The sequence below is a fragment of the Mus pahari genome, chromosome 10, assembly GCF_900095145.1.
Source record: "Mus pahari chromosome 10, PAHARI_EIJ_v1.1, whole genome shotgun sequence".
In the NCBI taxonomy this organism is placed as follows: Eukaryota; Metazoa; Chordata; class Mammalia; order Rodentia; family Muridae; genus Mus; species Mus pahari.
The window spans coordinates 5,097,686-5,118,050 of NC_034599.1; the positions used below are offsets into that span (position 1 = coordinate 5,097,686).

The window sequence follows — 20,365 nt, forward strand, 5'->3', positions numbered from 1 at the left end:
TCTCTCTCTCTCTCTCTCTCTCTCTCTCTCTCTCTCTCTCTCTCCCTTTCTCTGTCCCTACTACCCTTTCAACTCCCCTCCCCATGCCCTAAAACTCTATACTGTCATGTGGCTGGTCCCTCAGGGGGAAGGGATGCCTCAGCATGGGCTTGTGGAGGCACCCCTTCCCCCATACCTGATTGCACATCCACCAAAACATATCCCCTCTCTACTTTTTATAAACACATCATCAGGTGTTTCAGTTTGTGATGTCTCAGTGTGTGTCCCAGTGCGCACTGCTCAATGCCATAAATCCTCACCTTTGATGAAATTCTTACTCAAAACAAATTAAATTACTCTCAGATAACACTCACTCTGGCCCTTCAAAGCTGAGAAATTTAAAATAAATATCATATTATCTGAACCAGTGGAATGCTCTATGACCAGTGGATTGATCTATGAACTGGAGCCTCAAAGCTAATTCTTGAGGGTTGGTCTGTTGCTATGTATTGTAATGCTAAATTCTGTACCAGAAGGTGTAGGCCTAGGCATGAATTCTCATGTTTACCAGATCTTGTCGTGCAAACCCTGCTCCTTAATTTAAAACTTTTGGTTGAATAAAATTAGTTACAGCCAATTATTGGAGGATTAGAGGCAGGTGGGTTTTGAGTTACCTGATTGGGGTTAGAAAAGCAAGAGGAGAAGGAAGAAGAGCAAGAGGAGAGGTAGAAGCTACCATGAGTGGAGAGGAACCATGAGCCATGGCCAGGAGAAAGAGATCTTTCTGTACCTGGGTACACCAGTGAGGAGGTAGCCAGGCCAGTAGTCAAAAGTAAATTAGGGGTTACCCCCCAGTAATTGTCAAAGACAAATAAGATAACAATAGTAAGAGTCTCATTTATTTGTAAGCTAGGCAGGGATAAGTTGAAAATAGTTGCACTATAGCTGTTTCTTGTGCTGTAATTATAATATAGCTGCAAAGTTATCAAGAGTCATAACCTCCAATCTGAAGGGGTCGTACGGTTAGTGAGAGAGACAGTCCTACCACTCCCCTGAGCCTGGGTCCTTTGTCCATCCACAGTGTGTGGCAATTCATGCTTCCAAATCTGTCTGACAGATTGGTATGTGCTTATATGACACTATTTAATAACTGAGCACAACCTGAGAATCTCACATGCAACTTTCATTGGCTTGTTAGTGACCATCTTATACATGATACCAAATTCCTTCATAGTCAATGCTCCAGCTCTGAGTTCTCCATTACAAACCCTTCAACTACAGTATATTGCCAACTAAACCAACCTTTTCCACCATTAGCATGGAGACTTTGGAACATGCCCCCTTGAGTACCTTAGAGTCTCAATGGGTAGGACAAGAAATGAAAAGGCTGTAGGTGATGTATTTGTGTGTTGAAGTTGACATATGTAGATGTTATAGCTTTTGTCAACTTGATACAAATATAGACTTACTATAAAAGAGGGAATATCTACGGAAGCATTACCTTTATCTGGCTGCACTGTAGGCATGTGTGAGACTTAGTTTCTCGATTGCCTTAGATGTGGGAGAGCCCTGCCCACTGTGAGTGGTTCCATCCCTTGGCTGGTGGGCCTTGGCTCTATAAGAAAGGGAAGTGAGCAAATGGTGGAAAGCAAGCTAGTAAGCAGTTTTTATCTCTTGTCTCTCCATCAGTTCCTGCCTCCAGGATTCTGTCCTGACTATCTCACTGATGGTCAGTGATGGAAAGCTATAAGCTGAATAAAGCTTTACCTCCCTCAAAGAAAAACAAAAACACAAACAAAAACAACAAAACAAACAAACAAAAGAGTGCATGAACAAATGCTTCTAAAACTTGGTGGCAATTTGATTCAGCACTGCTGCAAAATTCTAAACATGCAGTTTTCCACTTTCCAAAGCACATACTGATCCATGAGGCCAGAAATAACAGCTTACTCATCACAAATGTAAGGATAGCATGTTAGGGTACATCTGACGTGAAAAATGGGTTGGTTTAGTCAAAATAGTCAAGGTGGTTTCATTTAATGACCACACACAGAAAGGACCCCAGTTACCCACATGTAAGCAGATTGATTTTGATTTTTGTGCGAACATTCTGGGCATGGGGTTGTTGTGACAGGTCTCTGTTGCATCTGGTATTTGTTTTCTCTCTTCAGGAAGTAGAGAGTGTCAATGTGACATGGCATAATTGCTGTTTTTACTTCTGAAAACTGGCAGAACCCAGAATGTAAGGACACGAGGCTGCTGAGGGGAAGATGACCAGTGCAATCTGTGTAGTCCTGAGTAGGACTTTCATTCTCAAGCTCCCATGGGACTTTAAATAGAGAGTGCTGCCACAATTACCTTCTAAAACTGACCCCTGTAGTCTTTTCACTGGAGAGCCTGCACTAAAGTCTGTGGTGAAATAACACTTCCTCACTCTGGTTATGGTAGTGGTGGAGAGAAGACTGTCTTACATTCTGTATAGAAATTCTGTCTTCCTATATGAAATCATAGTGATGCTTTCAAGTAAGTAGCCAAGGTGTGTGGTGCAGATACAGCATGCTAAATTACAAACACACTAAATCCAGGGCCAGCTAGATGGCTCAGCAGTAAAAGGGTCTGCTGCCAAGGCTTACAACCTGAGTTCAACCCCTGGGACAAAGATGGTGGAAGGAGATTCCACAAGTTATCTTATGATATGCACATAGTACAGTGTTCATGTGCACACACCATAGACACACACACACACACACACACACACACACACACATGCACACACACAGACAAATGTACACATTTTTACAAGGAGGGGCTAGGGTAATGGCTTGGGAGTTATTTGTTATGCAAGCATGAAGATCTGCATTTGGATCTCTAGAATCCAGGTGAAATATCAGCTGGGTATGTGAGCCCCCCTACAAGGCAAAATGGGGAGTCCTAGAACAAGCTGGCTGCGATGACTATTCTCGTTTGTCGACTTGAATATATATGTAACTAAAACCCAACCTGCGGGGTACACCTGAGGGATTTTTTTGATTGACTCAATTGAGGTGGGAAGATCCACCTTAAATCTGGACCATATAAAGGTGCTGGCAGATTATATAAAAGACATGGAAAAGGATGCTTGTTATCTTTGTCTGCTTGCCCTGCGGGCAAGGTCAAGCTCATTTCTTCACTGTTATTACAGCCTACTTCCTTGGGATTCCAGTGTATACTGAAGAGCAGCTGAGACATTCTGGACTGACAACTCTAGGACTCTTGTTCTTTCCACTGAAAATCAGACATGGTTGGAATAGTTGGATCATAGCCTGTAAGCCCCTCTGATAAATCTATCAAACCTGTTTCTCTAGACCCCTGACTAATGCACTAGCGAATGGGACTAGCCCTACTGGGAGAGCTCTGGGCTTGGCTGACACACTCAGTGTACATGAAAAGTTGGAGTGACGTGAGGGATGGCATGAACCTCTCTATGCATGAGTGCGTAAATGTGCATGCAACCACACATGTGTCCACACACATGCAAACATGCACATACACACATGGACCCCACACACATGGAAAATAAAAAGGAAAGTAAAAAAGAGAGACCTCAAGTCTGTCTCTGAGACTCACTTTTCTCCTGGACGTAAAGATAGCCCTCCATGGTCCACTGGCTGGGAGGTCTATAATCTTGATTGGCCGACTTCATCCTCTGCATCAGTCTCTCCACTTCTTGCCGAGTGCTTTCAAAGTTATTCCGTGTCTTAAGTGAAGAGAAGCCACAAACTCACTTAGCATTTTCCACCAGGTTTGAGGAAGTTGTTAACTAAAGTTTTAAAACTGCCAAGGAGAGCAGGGAAACCTTCAGGTCTACTCAACGTAAAAGGAATCTGCTGTGCTGAGCTGGGTGCCTGCTCTGAGTCACCTTAGTAGAAACACCCCTGGGTGACTCTGCACATTCTTCTCTGACTCTTGTGTGTGAGAGACTTTCTAATTCAGATTCTGTGGAGAGTCCCAAGTCGGTGAATTACAGCAAATGAAATTATTGACTATCTGCTCACTTTGTATTAGCTAAGATTAAAAGTAGATACATAAGAACTTAATCTCTTTTCTGAGGAAGAAAAGAAATGATATGTGACAATGAGAAAGTTTAACATAAAATCCCTTCTTGTCCCAATGGCTTTTACTTTTATTTTTTTAGAATTAAAGAAAATCACTTTGCTATAATGAACTCACAAATAAAAGTTTCACATTGATAGATTAAGGTGGCTACTCAGAAAACCTCAGCTCCAGAGTCCACCTCACAGTGAAGTCTACAGCTGAAAGTCTTGGTAAAAGCACTCACATGGTTTAGTTTCTGTTACAGTTGTTAGAAGGCCAGTGTAAAACTTATTCACACAAAATCCAAATTTTTCTTTCTTTTGAGAATAATAATTTATACACTTGATAATACATTTGCTTAAGCAGTAGGAAAAATGTAAGGTTTTCTTGGAAAGAATCTGGTTTGCATTCAAAGCACCTCACTCTAACAAAAGTGTGTCAAAAAATAGAGTCCAAAGCTTGTTCCAAGAGCTCTCGACGGATGGTCCATGAGATGTGAACCTCAGAGTAGAGTAGGGTCTTTATCTGAGGACTATTATGCTGTTTTATTCTTTTAAATATAAAGATTGATTGGTTCTTTCAAGTGCTTCCTTTCTCCTATCCCATCTGAGGTAATTGTAGCTAATACTGAAAGAACTTGTAAAATCGCCCTGGCATCCGCAATTTTCCCTTATTTATTTATTTATTTATTTATTTATTTATTTATTTTACTGAAGACAGACAACCATCTTCTACATTGGGGGAAAAAAAGACAAAAAGCCACAGTGCAGAGAAGCTAAAGGCAAAAGCATTTCTGCTGGGGAAGCTAAGTGTAAAAGCTGAAATTCAAATATGATGAGAGAAATCCAATTGCATAGCTCTGCAGGGACATGCCAGCTCAGTAGCATGCTGTCTAGACTCCATGATGATGAGACCCAGATAAGCAGAGAGACACACACCTTTTACAGAGGACTAAGTGAAGGTTATTTTGGCTACATTGCTATCCACTCGGGCATTCAGTGATTGATGACTCACCATCTTCTCCAGGTTTGAGGATGGCAGAAATGTATTGGCCAATGGTGGATGTGTCACTATGTGTTCTGAGACCAAAAGAGCTAGAGGACATCACAAAATAAGCTGGTAGAAATGGATAATGTGTAAATGGCTCTCTCATCTGTATGTAAAAGCAAGGCTTTTGAATGCTTCAAAACTACTTTTAAATATTCTGCAAATAATTAATAGCAGGTGGTTTACATGTGCTTTCAGAGATGTTAGACATAGAATGCAAAGCCAGAGACCTTCCCTTTGAAACTGGAGAAATACTGCTTTCTCAACAAATGAGGCTTGCCTAAAGCCAGCCAGTCCCGCTTGTGTTCCTGGCTTTGAGGAGTAACTGAGAGATGGAAGACAAACACACTGTGAATCACTGTGATGTTTTGATACCTGCATATATTGTGAAATCATTTCTATAATCAAGCTAAGTAATATATGCATCACGACATGTATTTTCTGCTCTTGTTTGTGTGGTGAGGAGAATTGAAGGTCCATTAAGAAATTTCAGGTATTCACACTGTACTAACTATACTCAGCACAGAGGATGTAAGAATCCCATTCACCCCGAGTCACCCTCTAAGCTAACAAGATTACCACTAACTTGCAAGGACCCCACTTTGTAATACTTTTATAAAACCCAGTAACATATGTTTTTCTAACATGAAATCAGTTCCTCTTTGGCATACATTCACCTAGTCGCTAGAACATAAGTCATGAAGATGTCTATAAAGAGGACTCCCTAAGCTACTGTGGTTTGCCACAGTTACATAAGGTCTGGCTTGGTCACTGAGTCACTTTGAGGTCATTGCTAAGGAATGGGAAAGAGGACAGAGCATCCTTACATTCTGCAAGTTGAATTGCAGCTGTTGCTTGTACGGTGCAAATTCCTGGGCAAGTTCATATCCCTCGTGGTAAAATGTAAACAAGCCCTGAAGGAAGGACAAAAGCTGCAAAAGATAAAAACATGCACATAAAAAATCATAAAAATCTGCTTTTCTATACAAAAGATCAAGGTGATTATCTTTCATTCTAATTTCTCAAAGTAATCATTTTTGATCAATGCATTTAGCCATGGAAACATGGGTGTGAGGCAGAAACAAGAGATCATTGCCCTTTCACTCTTTCCCTGTGGTCATGAACATGCGTTGTCTGCTGTTCTGCCTTCCAAATGCATCATGAAACAACCACAGGAGGCCACTAAGGGGAGCACAGAGAATTGGGAAAGGTCTCTAGACAAAACAGAAGGTGAGAAGGCATTAGATTTAGAGACTGGGCAGGATATTACAGGAAGGAGCAGGCCACAGTCAGTAACAATTTGTCCAGAGGGAGAAAAGAAAATTGACCACCAGGTGGCAGTATAGATCCTGTTTTGGCTAGGGAAAGATGTTAGAGGAGAATTTAAAGCAGGTTAAGAGTTGAGTCAGCGCCTTTAATCCTAGCACTTGGGAGGCAGAGGCAGGTGGATTTCTGGGTTCGAGGCCAGCCTGGTCTACAGAGTGAGTTCCAGGACAGCCAAGGCTACACAGAGAAACCCTGTCTCTAAAAACAAAAAAAAAAAAAAAAAGAGTTGAGTCAGCCTGCCCCACCTGGGGGTCCATCCCATAATCAGCCAACAAACTCAGACACTATTGCATATGCTAGCAAGATCTTGCTGAAAGGATACTGATATAGCTATCTCTGTGAGGCTATGCCAATGCCTGGCAAACATAGAAGTGGATGCCCACAGTCATCTATAGGATAGAACACAGAGACCCCAATGGAGGAGCTAGAGAAATTACCCAAGGAACTGAAGGGGTCTGCAACCCTATGGGTGGAACAACAATATAAACTGACCAGTACCCCCAGAGCTCATGTCTCTATCTGCATATGTAGCAGAAGATGGCCTAGTCGGCCATCATTGGGAAGAGAGGCCCCTCGATCTTGCAAACTTTATATGCCCCTGTACAGGGGAACACCAGGGCCAAGAAGTGGGAGTGGGTGGGTAGGGGAGCCGGGGGCGGGCGGTATAGGGGACTTTCGGGATAGCATTTGAAATGTAAATGAAGAAAATACCTAATAAAAAATTGGAAAAAGGAAAAAAAAAGGAGTTGAGTCAGAACATAGAATCACATGATCTTTTCTACCCTGAGTAAAATCTTCAGAAAAGAAATTTCATATTCCTAGCCTTGAAATCACAAATTCTTTTGTGCTTACGTCTGTAAATAAGGAGGACTTATAAAATTATGGGACGAGTATGTATGTTACTAAGTTTATCTAGAAAAAAATGATGCATTTGATACTTTATATAATTAACTGCAGCCTTATGCCATAGCCATAGCCACTGACTCTGTCAGCCTACAGCTTTTTGCTGCAATAAAGTGGAAAATACCTTCAAAAGAAGCCTATACTGTGTCATGTGTTATTTTTCAAATTAAAAAGAGAAAGGCTATTTGAAACCATCTTCCTATGAGAGTAGCTTCTCTCACCTCCTCTGTGTGGGGAGACAGGAACACCCAAGAGTCTCGTGTGTATGTTGGGACTGCCAATTCATATATCAGCCGGGTCTACTAGGGAATGATGACTTCATGCTTTTCTTTCAACATGCAAGTCAACTCCATTCTGAGTTAAGTTCATTTTTAGGAGCTTAACACTTTAAAAATATTTTCTTAAATTTTTTTTTTCATTTAACTTAATTCTCCAGTTTAGAGCAAACTTGAGGCGTAAAGCTGGATTTAAACACTTCCAGTTAGGCCCTGCATGTGTAGATCCAGACTTTTTCAAAGGTTAAAAAACATTAAAATACTTCTGAAAAGCATAACTAACAGGAGCCCCCTGACTAGCCATTAGAAGGGCGTGTTCTCTGTTGGCATCAGTAATTAGCCCACAGTGAGACGCTCCCACTGTGAATTAGATATCATAGGTAGTGGGTGTCATTTCAAATCCATCAGAAGACACCCAGTTAACAGGGAAGATATTTTTTATTTTATTTATTTATTTATTTATTTATTTATTTATTTATTGGGGGGGGGGTCGAGACAGGGTTTTTCTGTATAGCCATGGCTATCCTGGAACTCACTTTGTAGACCAGGCTGGCCTCGAACTCAGAAATCCGCCTGCCTCTGCCTCCTGAGTGCTGGGATTAAAGGCGTGTGCCACCACACCCGGCGAAGATATTTTTTAAAACATTGCAATAAACCTATAAAATACCCAATGCCCTTAAATCCACCTTTCTAATAGTCTGACTTCTCAGAGTATAGGGGTGGGAAGGACATAGTGTGTCAGAAATATAATGGCATCTAAATAGTGTGTGTGGATTCCTGGAGTCTAGCTTGAGGTTCTGGAGTACAGTTAGTTTATCTATTAAAAGAATAGATGCATACAGAAGTGTCACATGCTTGCCACTGTGTCCACAACTACCTAAGAGACACCTCTTCCCACACAGAAAAAACGCCTCTGGTGTTTGTCAAGTCACTCGTCTGGAAGTACTTTAATAGAGACTGTGGTGAGCCAGCACTCTCCACTGAGACCTGTTTGCTAACTGAGCTTTAAAATTCCTAAATCCAGCACTTCTGTCTCTGAGGTTGCTCTGTGTCCTAAGCATTTCCGACACATGGACTGCCACAGACAGAAAGCCATCTGCCAGCCTCATTCGTGGGGCTGCAGAATCTCATGGTAGGAAGCATGCATTTTCTTCCATGACACATTCTAAGCACCCAGAGGGGAGTGAACAATCTTATTGAAGTACATGAAAACCATACACCTAGAGATGGTTCAGATACTGATATCAGTTTCCAAATAGCAGCTTATAACACTCTGTACCTCCAGTTTCCAGGGATCTAGTGGCCCTCTTCTGGCCTCCATGGGTATTAGGTACATATATGGTTCACACACATACATGCAGACTAAACTTATACACACACAAAGTAAAATAAATCTGAAATATTAATTAATGGCACACCAAGAGCTGTCACCTTTTTCCTCTGTGCTGCATTTCCTTGGAAGAAGCTTGGTAAAGTCTAAACAAAATGGGTGTGAATGGAGAGCCACTAGATGGCGGCAGAGCTCAACGTTTTAAAAAGGAGTGCGTACATGAATGGGCTGATGGCACACTGGGCAGATGCCATGGTGCTAAACCAATGGCGGTCAGTAGAAAGACTCGGGAAATATGAAGACCTGCCCTTCCTAGACCCTCGTCATCTTTGGTCAGTGTGGGGGAAAAAACAAACAAAAAGAAAAAAGGCTTAAGCTCCCTGTAGAGTAAATGTGACCTTCACAAAAACGTCCGTGATAATAATGACTGATTGCTGTATAATTTTGTATTTATTATTTTGTGTGTATGTGTGCTTGCAGTGGGTGAGTGTGTCATGGTGCACATGTACAGAACAATCCAGAAGGAGTTGGTGCTCTCCTTCTACCATATGGATTTTAGGTAAGAGGGCTTGGTGGCAAGTACTGTCTCTCCAGATTCACATCCGTGGAGCACCAGGAAACTCTGTCACACTTTACTGTTTCCATGGTGTTTAGAGTCAAATTGTTATTTATAAGCCCTCAAACGAGACCAAAAGTCAACACTGAAACCATGTTTGTAGATAATTTTTAGAACTAAATAAACATCCATTATTTTCCCACCTATTGGTTGCCACTTGACTGAAATCCAAATGGATTGGGGCGTGCATTAGCTGCTCATCTCTACACACACAACTCACTGGGATAAAGTAAGATGATATAGTGTGTGCAGTGCCTAGTAAGAAGCAGAACCAGCTGCAGCAGGATGCTCCAAAGCCCTACTTCCTCTAGCCACACACCAACTTCTCACAGTTCCACAACCTCTGGAAACTGGGGCATGCATTAAAATACATGGGCATGTAGAGGACACTCCACACCAAAGTACATGTGTGCAAAACGAAATGTAAGACATCTAGACTAGAAAGAAAATTGGAAAACTAACCATTCACCACTGCCCTGAACTTGTATACACAAAATACTAAAGAATCCATTTTAAAGAAAACTAGTAAAACTAATAAGCCACTTCCGTGAAATTAGTGTGTAACTGACTTTATACGGGCGTGCACTACAACAAACAATCTGCAATGAAAAACTCCCATTTTCAACTGCCTTAAAGGAATAAAATACTTACCAGCTAATTTAGTAAATTTAATTCAAAACTTATTTTGAAAACCACGAATGCAACATAAATAAATTTAAAAATTGAAACAAATAAACTCTCTCCCTTTCACAGTTTGAAGAACTTGAAACTGTTAAGAAGGTATTTTCTCCACATCGAAAGGCAAGTACAGTAAAATCAAAACCACACCTTACATCTTTGCAGAATCCAGTAATTCTAAATTCACACAGAATGGGAAGTAGTACTAGCTGACCAAAGAGCTCTGAGTAAAAATAGTGTAGGAAGCCTTACACACCTTAATGTCATTCCAACTTAATGACAGACAGCATAAATGAGTGGCTCACTGTGATGGGAACAGACAATCAGATACACATCAGTGACCATGACAGAGTTTGAATGGCCACATTTGGTTCCCAGCTGATAGCATGGTTAGGGAGGCTGTGGAACTTTCAGGAGGTGGGATGCTGCTGGAGGAAATGAGTGACTGCAAGTTAGGCTTATGGTTGACCATCCACTTGGCTTCTAGTTTCCTATTCTGCCCAGATCTGAGCCATCTCCCATAGCTACCTTGCCTTCTCTATCACAATGGACTGAGTCCTCCTAAACAGTGAACCAAATATAACTCCCCCCCCCCCACACACACACACAAATCTCTGGTTAACCAATGCTTCACAAGATTCTCAAGAGTCTCACAGCTAGGGAATAAGCAGTCATTGGTGAATATCTGAATAGATTCCCTCCCCACACATCAGGAAACTTATATACATACTATAATAAATTGACTGTCATAAAAAAAAAGACCTGTGCCAAGAAGGGTAAGTGCGATGCCACAATTTGGGATAAGGTAAAGAGAAACACACACACACACATGCGCGCGCACTCACGCATGCACATACACACACACACACACACACACTTCAAGTGAATGGAAGTATCCATTTCCCCACAGTTAAGAATACTAATCATACCTTTTGCCTGCCATCTGTGAACAAATGATTATAAATTCTCCTCTTGATACAACAAAGATCATATCGTAGAAAGAGGTACCTGAGTGTTTCCAGACAGAACGAGCCATAAGGAAGCTCAGATAAGGCAACAGCCAGTCCCTAAGTCCCTCTCCAGAAAGTACACAGATAAGAAAATCCCATCCCAAGTTCAGACAAGGAATAATTGTACAGTCAGTGGGAAGAGCCAAAAAGGCATGTAAACATGTATGGAAGAAATGTGCAGGGAAAATTAAATTGTCAGAATTCATGGGCTCTCATACTGTGGTTTAAAAATAGGCCTTAGAAATGCCTATAGGCAAGTGTTCCAGGAGTTCTCCACCTAGGGGAGAGGTAAGAAGTCTGGCTTTCTAACTACAGTGTGTCAGGAGGAGGACGGATCAGTGGTTAAGAGAGCTTCCAGTTCTTCCAGAGGATACAAGTTTGGTTCCCAGTACCCACATCAGGAGGCACACAACCTGTTACCTCTGGCGCTCGAGGATCTAATGCCCTCTTCTGGCCTCCAAGTTGCATGCACATGTGTGCTTGTGCATGTGTGTGTGTGTGTGTGTGTGCACGCGCACACACACACACACACACACACACACACAACATACAGACACACATATATAAAGTTTTTCAAAATCTTACACGCACACCCCAATAAAACCTAATCATGGGGCTTTCTGTCAGGGCTTAGTCAGAAAGAGGGAACTAGGAATCATAAGTAGTGGCCTTTGTCATAAAATATGGCTTTCTAGGCTCAGGAGCCATTCACAGGCCACAGTGAGACTCAGAAGGCCTCCCTAAAGTCATATGGAGTTTGATCAGATGGTCTGTTAGCTAAGTTACCTTTTCACTCTAAGGGAATTTAACTACTTAGCTCTTTAGCAAGCAGAGTTCCCAGGAAAATTGGTAGAAAATTAAATTCTCGAAACTGAGTTGTATCTCCAAAGCTCCTAATCCTCCAGGACTAGGGAACTAGCCTTATGATACAGAGTGCCTTGTTTATAGGACTGAGTTGGTGGACTCCAAAGCTGAGAACCTGCAACTCAGAGGGGACCCACATTCTTGCAGGCTCTGCGCCTCCCCACTGCAAGTGTCTGGTGGGATCCCACATGGAAGCAGATTATGACAGATGTGTTTCTTCACTATGTCATCATTTCTCTGAAGCAGGGATAGGGTATTTCATTTTCTTTTTTTTTTCATTAACTTTTTTATTATTTAAATACACTTGATAGATTAAACATACTAATAGTATTGAGTATTTTGAGAATCAAATAATACATTAAAAATTTGTTCAACTTTTATATTCATATATTTTCATACCCTAAAATATCATTAATGAATATTTAATACTACCCATAACGGAGCATTCTATATCTAATGTTGAATACTAAATTGTTTCAAAACATGCAAAATATTCTTTGGGATTTAAGCATAGTAAAAGAGCATAAAATATTAAAAATGAACCAATAAGATATATTAAAAAGCATTTATATGATACAACCTGACATAGTGAGAGAGTATTTAAAATGTATTATATATCTGTGTACATTGTCCAACAATCAGTTTACTTTAAAAAAATTATCAGTGTTTCTAGGAGAAATATTATTTTATCAGTAAGTATATTTTAAAAATTTCAAAATAGCAAAAACTATTTGAAGTTAAACATTAAGAAAATGCTAGTTTCAAGTACTGTGAGAAAGATTATCAGTAACATTTCCAAGATATATTTCATTGTTATCTCTCCCTTTTCATTACTGCCTCTAGTAAATTGGATATTGTCTCTTTGCCCTCTGGTTAGTCTGGCTAAGGGTTAATCTATCTTGTTGATTTTCTGAAAGAACCAGCTCCTGGTTTTGTTGATTCTTTATACAGTTCTTTTTTACTCAGCTCTGAGATTGATTATTTCCTGTGGTCTACTAATCTTGGGTGTATTTGCTTCTTTTGTTCTCGAGCTTTCAGGTGTGCTGTAAAGCTGCTAGTGTATGCTCTCTCCAGTTTCTTTTTGGAGGCACTCAGAGTCATGAGTTTTCCTCTTAGCACTGCTTTCATTGTTCCCCATAAGTTTTGGTATGATGTGTTTTCACTTTCACTAAATTCTAAAAAGCCTTTAATTTCTTTCTTTATTTCTTCCTTAACCAAGTTATCATTGAATAGAGCATTGTTCAGCTTACTTTCCATTGTTTTTGTTGGTATTTAAGACCAGCCTTAGTCCATGGTGATCTGATAGGGTGTATGGGATTATTTCAGTCTTGTTGTATCGGTTGAGGCCTGTTTTATGATCACTTATATGGTCAATTTTGGAGAAGGTACCATGAGGTGCTGAGAAGAAGGTATATTCTTTTGCTTTAGGATGAAATATTCTATAAATATCTGTTAGATCCATGGGATTCATAGCTTCTGTTAGTTTCACTGTGTCTGTTTAGTTTCTGTTTCCATGGTCTGTCCATTGCTGAGAGTGGGGTGTTGAAGTCTCCCACTATTATTGTGTGGGGTGCGATGTGTGCTTTGAGCTTTAGTAAAGATTCTTTTATGAATGTGGGTGCACTTGCATTTGAAGCATAGATGTTCAGAATTGAGAGTTCATCTTGGTAGATTTTTTTTCCTTTGACCAGTATGAAGTGTCCTTCCTTATCTTTTTTGATAACTTTTGATTGAAAGTTGATTTTATTCACTATTAGAATGGCTACTTCAGCTTGTTTCTTGGGACCATTTTNTTGGAAAATTGTNTTCCAANCTTTTACTCTGAGGTAGTGTCTGTCTTTGTCACTGAGGTGTGTTTCCTGTATGCAGCGAAATGCTGTGTCCTGTTTATGCATCCAATCTGTTAGTCTATGTCTTTTTGGAGGAATTGAGTCCATTGATGTTAAGAAAAAGTGATTGTTACTTCCTGCTATTTTTGTTGTTAGAGGTAAAATTATGTTTGTGTGGCTATCTTCTTTGGGGTTTGTTAAAATATTACCTTCTTGCTTTTTTTCTAGGGTTTAGTTTCCCTCCTTATGTTGGTATTTTCCATCTATTATATTCGGTAGGAGTGGATTTATGGAAAGATATTGTGTAAATTTGTTTTGTCATGAAATATCTTGGTTTCTCCATCTATGGTAATTGAGAATTTTGCTGGGTATATTAGCCTGTGCTGGCATTTGTGTTCTCTTAGTGTCTGTATAACATCTGCCCTAGATCTTCTGGCTTTTACAATCTCCATTGAGAAGTCTGGTTTAATTCTGATAGGTCTGCCTTTGTATGTTACTAGACCTTTTTCTCTTACTGCTTTTAATATTCTTTCTTTGTTTTGTGCATTTGATGTTTTGACCATTATGTGATGGGAGTAATTTCTTTCTGGTCCAGTCTGTTTGGTGTTCTGTAGTCTTCTTGTATGTTTATGGGCATCTTTTTCTTTAGGTTAGGGAAGTTTTCTTTTCTAATTTTGTTGAAGATATTTACTGGCCCTTTACGTTGGGCATCTTCCACTCTCTTCTATTCCTATTATCCTTAGGTTTTGCCTTCTCATTTTGCCCTGGATTTCCTGGATGTTTTGGGTTAGGAGCTTTTTGCTTTTTTCATTTTCTTTGACTGTTGGGTCAATGTTTCCCATGGTATCTTCTGCACCTGAGATTCTCTCTTCCATCTCTTGTATTCTGTTGGTGATGTTTGCATCTCTAACTCTTGATTTCTTTCCTATGTTATCTATCTCTAGGGTTGTCTCCCTTTGTTATTTCTTTATTGTTTCTATTTCCATTTTTTGGTCTTGGATGGTTTTGTTTATTTCCTTTGCCTGTTTAATTGTGTTTTCCTGTTTAAGGAATTTTTGGGTTTCCACTTTAAGGGCTTCCTGCTGTTTACCCGTGTTCTCCTGTATATCTTTAAGGGAGTTATTTATGTCCTTCTTAAAGTAATGTATTACCATTATGAGAAGTGATTTTTAGATCCGAATCTTGCTTTTCTGGTGTGGTGTATCCAGGACTTACTATGGTGGAAGAATTGGGTTCTGATGATGCCAAGTAATTTTGGTTTCTGTTGCTTATACTTTGGCTTGCCTCTCAGCTTCTGATTATCTCTAGTGCTACCTGCCCTCTCTATATGTAACTGGAACCTGTCCTTCCTGTGATCATGGTTGTGTCAGAACTCCTCAGAGTTCAGCTGTTTCTGTGATCCTCTTGATTCTGGGATCCTGTGATCCTGAGATCCTGGGTATGTCAGAGCTCCTGGGATTCAAGTAGCCTCTAGGACTCTGAGATCCTGGTGTGACTAAGCTCCTGGGATCCTGGGATCCTGAGATTCTGTGGTCCTAGGCGTGTTAGAGTGCCTGGGAGTGGAGCTTCTTCTGGGTGTTGTGGGGTTGGCTGTGGAGTTAGCACCCAAAGCCTGCTCATGACACCTCTGATCCTATGATCCTCTGTGTGTGTTAGAGCACCTGGGAATGGAGCTTCCTCTAGGTGTTGTGGGGCTGACTGTGGAGTTCATACACAAGGTCTGTTCAGGAAAACGACTCAGACCAGAAGGAACTCATGTCACTGGTCAGGCAGAGTTTCTGGGTGCCCAGGTTCATGGTATTTCATTTTCATTATGCATGAGTGTCTCAAAGACTGTCATAGGAAAAAAGGGGTAGCTGCTCTATGGTTTCCTTAGGCATTAGCAAACCTGTCTTCTCATCTCATGGGAACTGAGCCATGTCTATGGATCTGCATCAGAAGATTGCCCTGATGCCAGAGCTGAACTTATCTGTAACAGATGTCACTTTATGAAAAGCAGTACCAATTAGGCCATACTTGGAAAAAAATGCTTATGTGAGCAGTACCAATTAGGCCATACTTGGAAAACGTACTAAGAAAATGAAATAAGCTTGATTTAGTCCAGGATACCAGCCCTTGGGACATGCCACTCATATTTGGGATGGTTAACACACCCCTTCCATACTCCCAGTTAATCATCTCTTGAAAGGCACTCCCAGCCAGATGGTGGTGGCACATGCCTCTAATCCCAGTACTTGGGNGGCAGAGGCAGGCAGATTTCCGAGTTTGAGGCCAGCCTGGTCTACAGAGTGAGTTCTTCCAGGACAGCCAGGGCTACACAGAGAAACCCTGTCTTGAAAAACAAGAAAAAAAAACAAAAACAAAAAGAAAGGAAGGAAAGATGAAAGAAAAGAAAGAAAGAAAGAAAGAAAGAAAGAAAGAAAGAAAGAAAGAAAGAAAGAAAGAAAGAAAGAAAGGCACTCCCAGATACAATCAAAAGTGAGTGTCCTTCATCCCCTGGGCATTTGCTAGCCAAATCAAGTTAACTAATCAAACTTCACTGCCACAGCAATGTACACCTTTTTTTTTTTTTTTTTTTTTAGCTTTAAATTAATAGATTTTGTTTGTAGCATATTTTAGGTATCCTCAAGAAATGAGGGTTCTCCTGCACCCCCTCAAGTACCCACTCATCCTGCATGCCATACATATGGCCTCTATAGTCAATAGCTTGCATTCCTATGGAAGAGTTATTACAGTTAGTGAGTCAATATGGATACATTATTGACTGAATCCAAAATTCTGTGTTTGAATTGTACATTCAATGGGTTTTTCTGGCACATTTCATACCATTACAAAATGACACAGAGGAATTTACTGCCCTAAAGGTATTTATCCTTCCCCAATTTCCTTTTCCAAAAAATTTTCATTAATCATAATTTCAAACAAAAAACTTGCTCTAAAACATTTTTCTCAGAGATCATTTTTGAGGCTGTTATACATTTAAAAACTAAAACTTACCGGTTCCACAAACTCAAATTTCTTCTTCTCTTGAACCTCTTGGATTTTAAAGACATATTCTAATGAAGCTTCATAGAAGTTCTGATGTTCTCGGCCAATCTGTGAATCTGCCTAAAATATAAAAGCCTAGCATGTGACACAGGGTTAAGCCATCATGAGTCTATAAAGGAGTGAAGATGGGTGAACCCCACAAACCCTCATGAGTCTATACACAGAGAAGTGAGGACAGGGTGAACCTCACAAATCCTTGTGAATCTATATACAGAGGAAGTGAGGACAGAGTGAACCCCACAAACCCTCATTAAATACTAGCTTCTTCAAACAGTTTTAATTCAGCTAAAACTCACTAGAGCTTATAGTGAGTAGAGTCAAGATAAATACAGACACATATACAGAGCTAACCATCAAAGAGTAGGATACAACAAGCTACAACACCTTCACAAATAAAATGAAAAGGCTATAGCAAACAAAAAAAATCTCTATTAAAATCACAGTAAAATTATGGGAAGAAATTTACAGAGAGGAATACAAAGGCATATGAGAATCTACAGAGTCGGAAACGCACTAAATTCTGAGAGAAAATGGTAGAAATTGGCTCTCAACATAAACAATTGACAGTGAATTAACTCAGCCTATGAAGAGGAACAAAGATTCCTGAGTGAAGAGGAAGGAGAGCAAGAGAAGGTGATGGGATAGATGGGTCGGTAGTGAAACCGGAGTATGGTTTGAGGGAAGCAGGGCGGGGCAATGGGGGTTGTGTGGGTGAGCTGGACAATGAGTAATTATATACATGTGTGAGAAGTTCACACTGGAATCCATGTCTTCATATGTAGAAAACTTAATAAGAAAGAACAAAGAAAGAAAGAGATGGGGGAGGAAGGCAGGGAAGAAAGAGAGGAAGGGAGGCAGGAAATGTGGGCAGAAGTCATTGTCCTAAACAACCTGAGGTAGGGGAGCCTGGCACAGCTGCCTGCAGAGGAAATAGTGAAGGTAAGATTGTAAGATCTTAGCTGCTTCATAGCAAGTCTGGATTTTAATAAAAGAAGTGTTCGAGGATATTAACCAAGAAGGCTACACACCATTGTGGAAACTCTGGCATATGCATTTTCTGGCATATGCAAAGACAAAACCAAACAAAAAGCTGACCAACAGTTCTGTAGTGAATCATGTTCTACCAACACCAGGGGCACCCCTTCCTCCTGATTGCAGTCAGTGTGGGAGAAAGCTGCTGAATCAGTTTCATTGTTTCAGCTGGCTCTGTCTCTCCTCGTCCATGACACAGACACTCTGCAAGAGTGACTGGATCTATACAAGCACACAGGCCGCTTTTCTTGTCCCATTCCTTCTCCAGCAGTGGGATAGTGAAAGCAGCTGAGGAGAGTGTGCTCTTTGCAGCAGAGTGTCCACTGATAGGTAACTAACGTGGTTCTGAGCCGTTGACAAAGGCAATGTAGCCAAGCACAGGTAGCACAGAACGTGCAGCTTCAGCTTCTCGCCCTGGTCATCACAGAAGCAAGAGTTTTAGTTGGAACCTCTTAAGATGATCGCATACTTAGTTTGTATTTGGCAATAGAGTTATAAATAATCCAGTACTATCAGCAGCTCACTTGGGGCTTAAAGTTGAGAATACCAAAGTTTAAACTAACATATGTTGAAAATTAGGTAGGTTTCAGCCAAAATTTTTCTGGCTCTGGAAAATCATTTAGGGCCATTGTAGTTCCCAGTCGGAAGAAAAATAAGATTCCAGATAAATGTACCACTTTTTTTCTTGTCATCATCTAGGAAAGTGAACGAAGTTGGGCATCAGAAGGAAGCGCTGGCTTTTGAGAGACAAAGTCTAATTTGTGATATATGCTGCCTTCTGTGGTACCAGTAGTCCCCATATGACCACTTTCAAACCACGAAACCCACTAGCAGTGAAAGCAGGGGTTGGAAAGAAGTGACAATGGTCTCTCCAAGGCGAGCTTTGGGCACAACATCCTGTTTCAGGCAGCATTTCATTTAAAGATTTAATTTTATTTAAAAGGGGTCATCACTGATGGTGCAAACTAGCACATAAGAAGACAGTAGAAACCTGAGACACCTTCAGAGTCCAAGTGGCTGTTTCTAGCTCACAGGCTGAGCAGAAGTCAGACCTGCAGGCCTGACTGCTGACATCAGACAGGCTACTAACAAGACTGGCATTGGCTAGTACTGGGTCGTACTGACCAAGAGAATTCTCATAGTAACCAACCCAGAATTAATGAATTGTGTCCCTAAATCCAACCGCCAGACTTCTGAAACGATGCAGCCAAGTAATAGGAATGCTTCAGTGCTTCTTAGAAAGGTGAACAAAATATAGGAGGAAATATGGAGACAAAGTGTGGAGCAGAGACTGAAGGAAAGGCCATCCAGACACTGCCCCACCTGGGGATCCATCCCATATACAGCCACAAAACCCAGACTTTATTGTGAATGCTGGGAGGTGCTTGCTGATGGAAGCCTGATATGGCTGTTTCCTGAGAGGCTCTGCCAGAGCCTGACAAATACAGAGGCAGAAGCTCACAGCCAACCATTGGACTGAGCTTGGGGTCCCCGATGGAGGAGTTGGAAAAGAAACTGAAGGACCTGAGGGGGTTTGAAGCACCATGGAGGGAGCAACAGTGTCAACAGGCCAGACTCCCTCCCCCCCCCCCCCCCCCCCCCCCCCGAGCTCCTGGGGACTGGACCAACAACCATAGCATACACATGGAGCGACCCATGGTGCTGGCCACACGTGTGGCAGAGGATGGCCTTGTTGGACATCAGTGGGTAGAGAGGTCCTTAGGCCTCAGAGTGTTCAAAGCCCCAGTGTAGAGGAATGCCAGGGTGGGAGGATGGGAGTGGTTGGGTGAGTGAGCACCCTCATAGAGGCAGGGAGAGGGGGATGGGCTAGAAGGTTTCCGAAGGAGAGACCTGGAAAGGGGAAACCATTTGAAATGTAAATTTAAAAAAGTTCCAATTTAAAAAAAAAAGAGTTGCCGTGGTCATGGTGTCTCTTCACAGCAATAGGAGCCCTAACTATGACAGCCCCATTTAACGTTTTGTCATTTTTTAATTGTTTCAGCGGATTTCACAGATGAAGTGACCCACTGTCTCTCACATCTAACTTAAAGAACAGGTTGGGGACTGTGCGGTGGTGCTGTACCTTTAATCCCAGCACCTGGGAGACGGATCTGAGTTCCAGGTCAGCCTTGTCTATAGAGTGAGTTCCAGGACAACCAGGGCTACACATAAAGAAACCCTGTCTCAAAACAAAACAAAACAAAAATAAAAACCAAAAAAAAATCCCTATAGTACAACCAATTTAACTTTATCCTTGACTAGTTTACAAATAAATGAGACTCGAAGTACGGTTATCTTATTTGGCTTAGACAATTCCCCTTAATCTAATGTACTCTTCTATGTGTTGGCCCCAG

General features: G+C 41.1%; 1 protein-coding gene across 4 annotated transcripts in view; it reads right to left on the reverse strand.

The window, feature by feature from the left end:
• Positions 1-20,365, reverse strand: part of Arhgap42 (Rho GTPase activating protein 42) — a 243,793-nt gene that overhangs the window by 53,226 nt on the left and 170,202 nt on the right. For all 4 annotated transcript variants that reach the window (XM_029543298.1, XM_029543297.1, XM_021206545.2 and 1 more), the window contains 3 exons: positions 16,929-17,039; positions 5,928-6,032; positions 3,586-3,715 (listed from right to left, as the gene is read on the reverse strand). In XM_029543298.1, the coding sequence (XP_029399158.1) occupies positions 3,586-3,715; positions 5,928-6,032; positions 16,929-17,039 (346 nt within the window). The remainder of the gene's footprint in view (positions 1-3,585; positions 3,716-5,927; positions 6,033-16,928; positions 17,040-20,365) is intronic.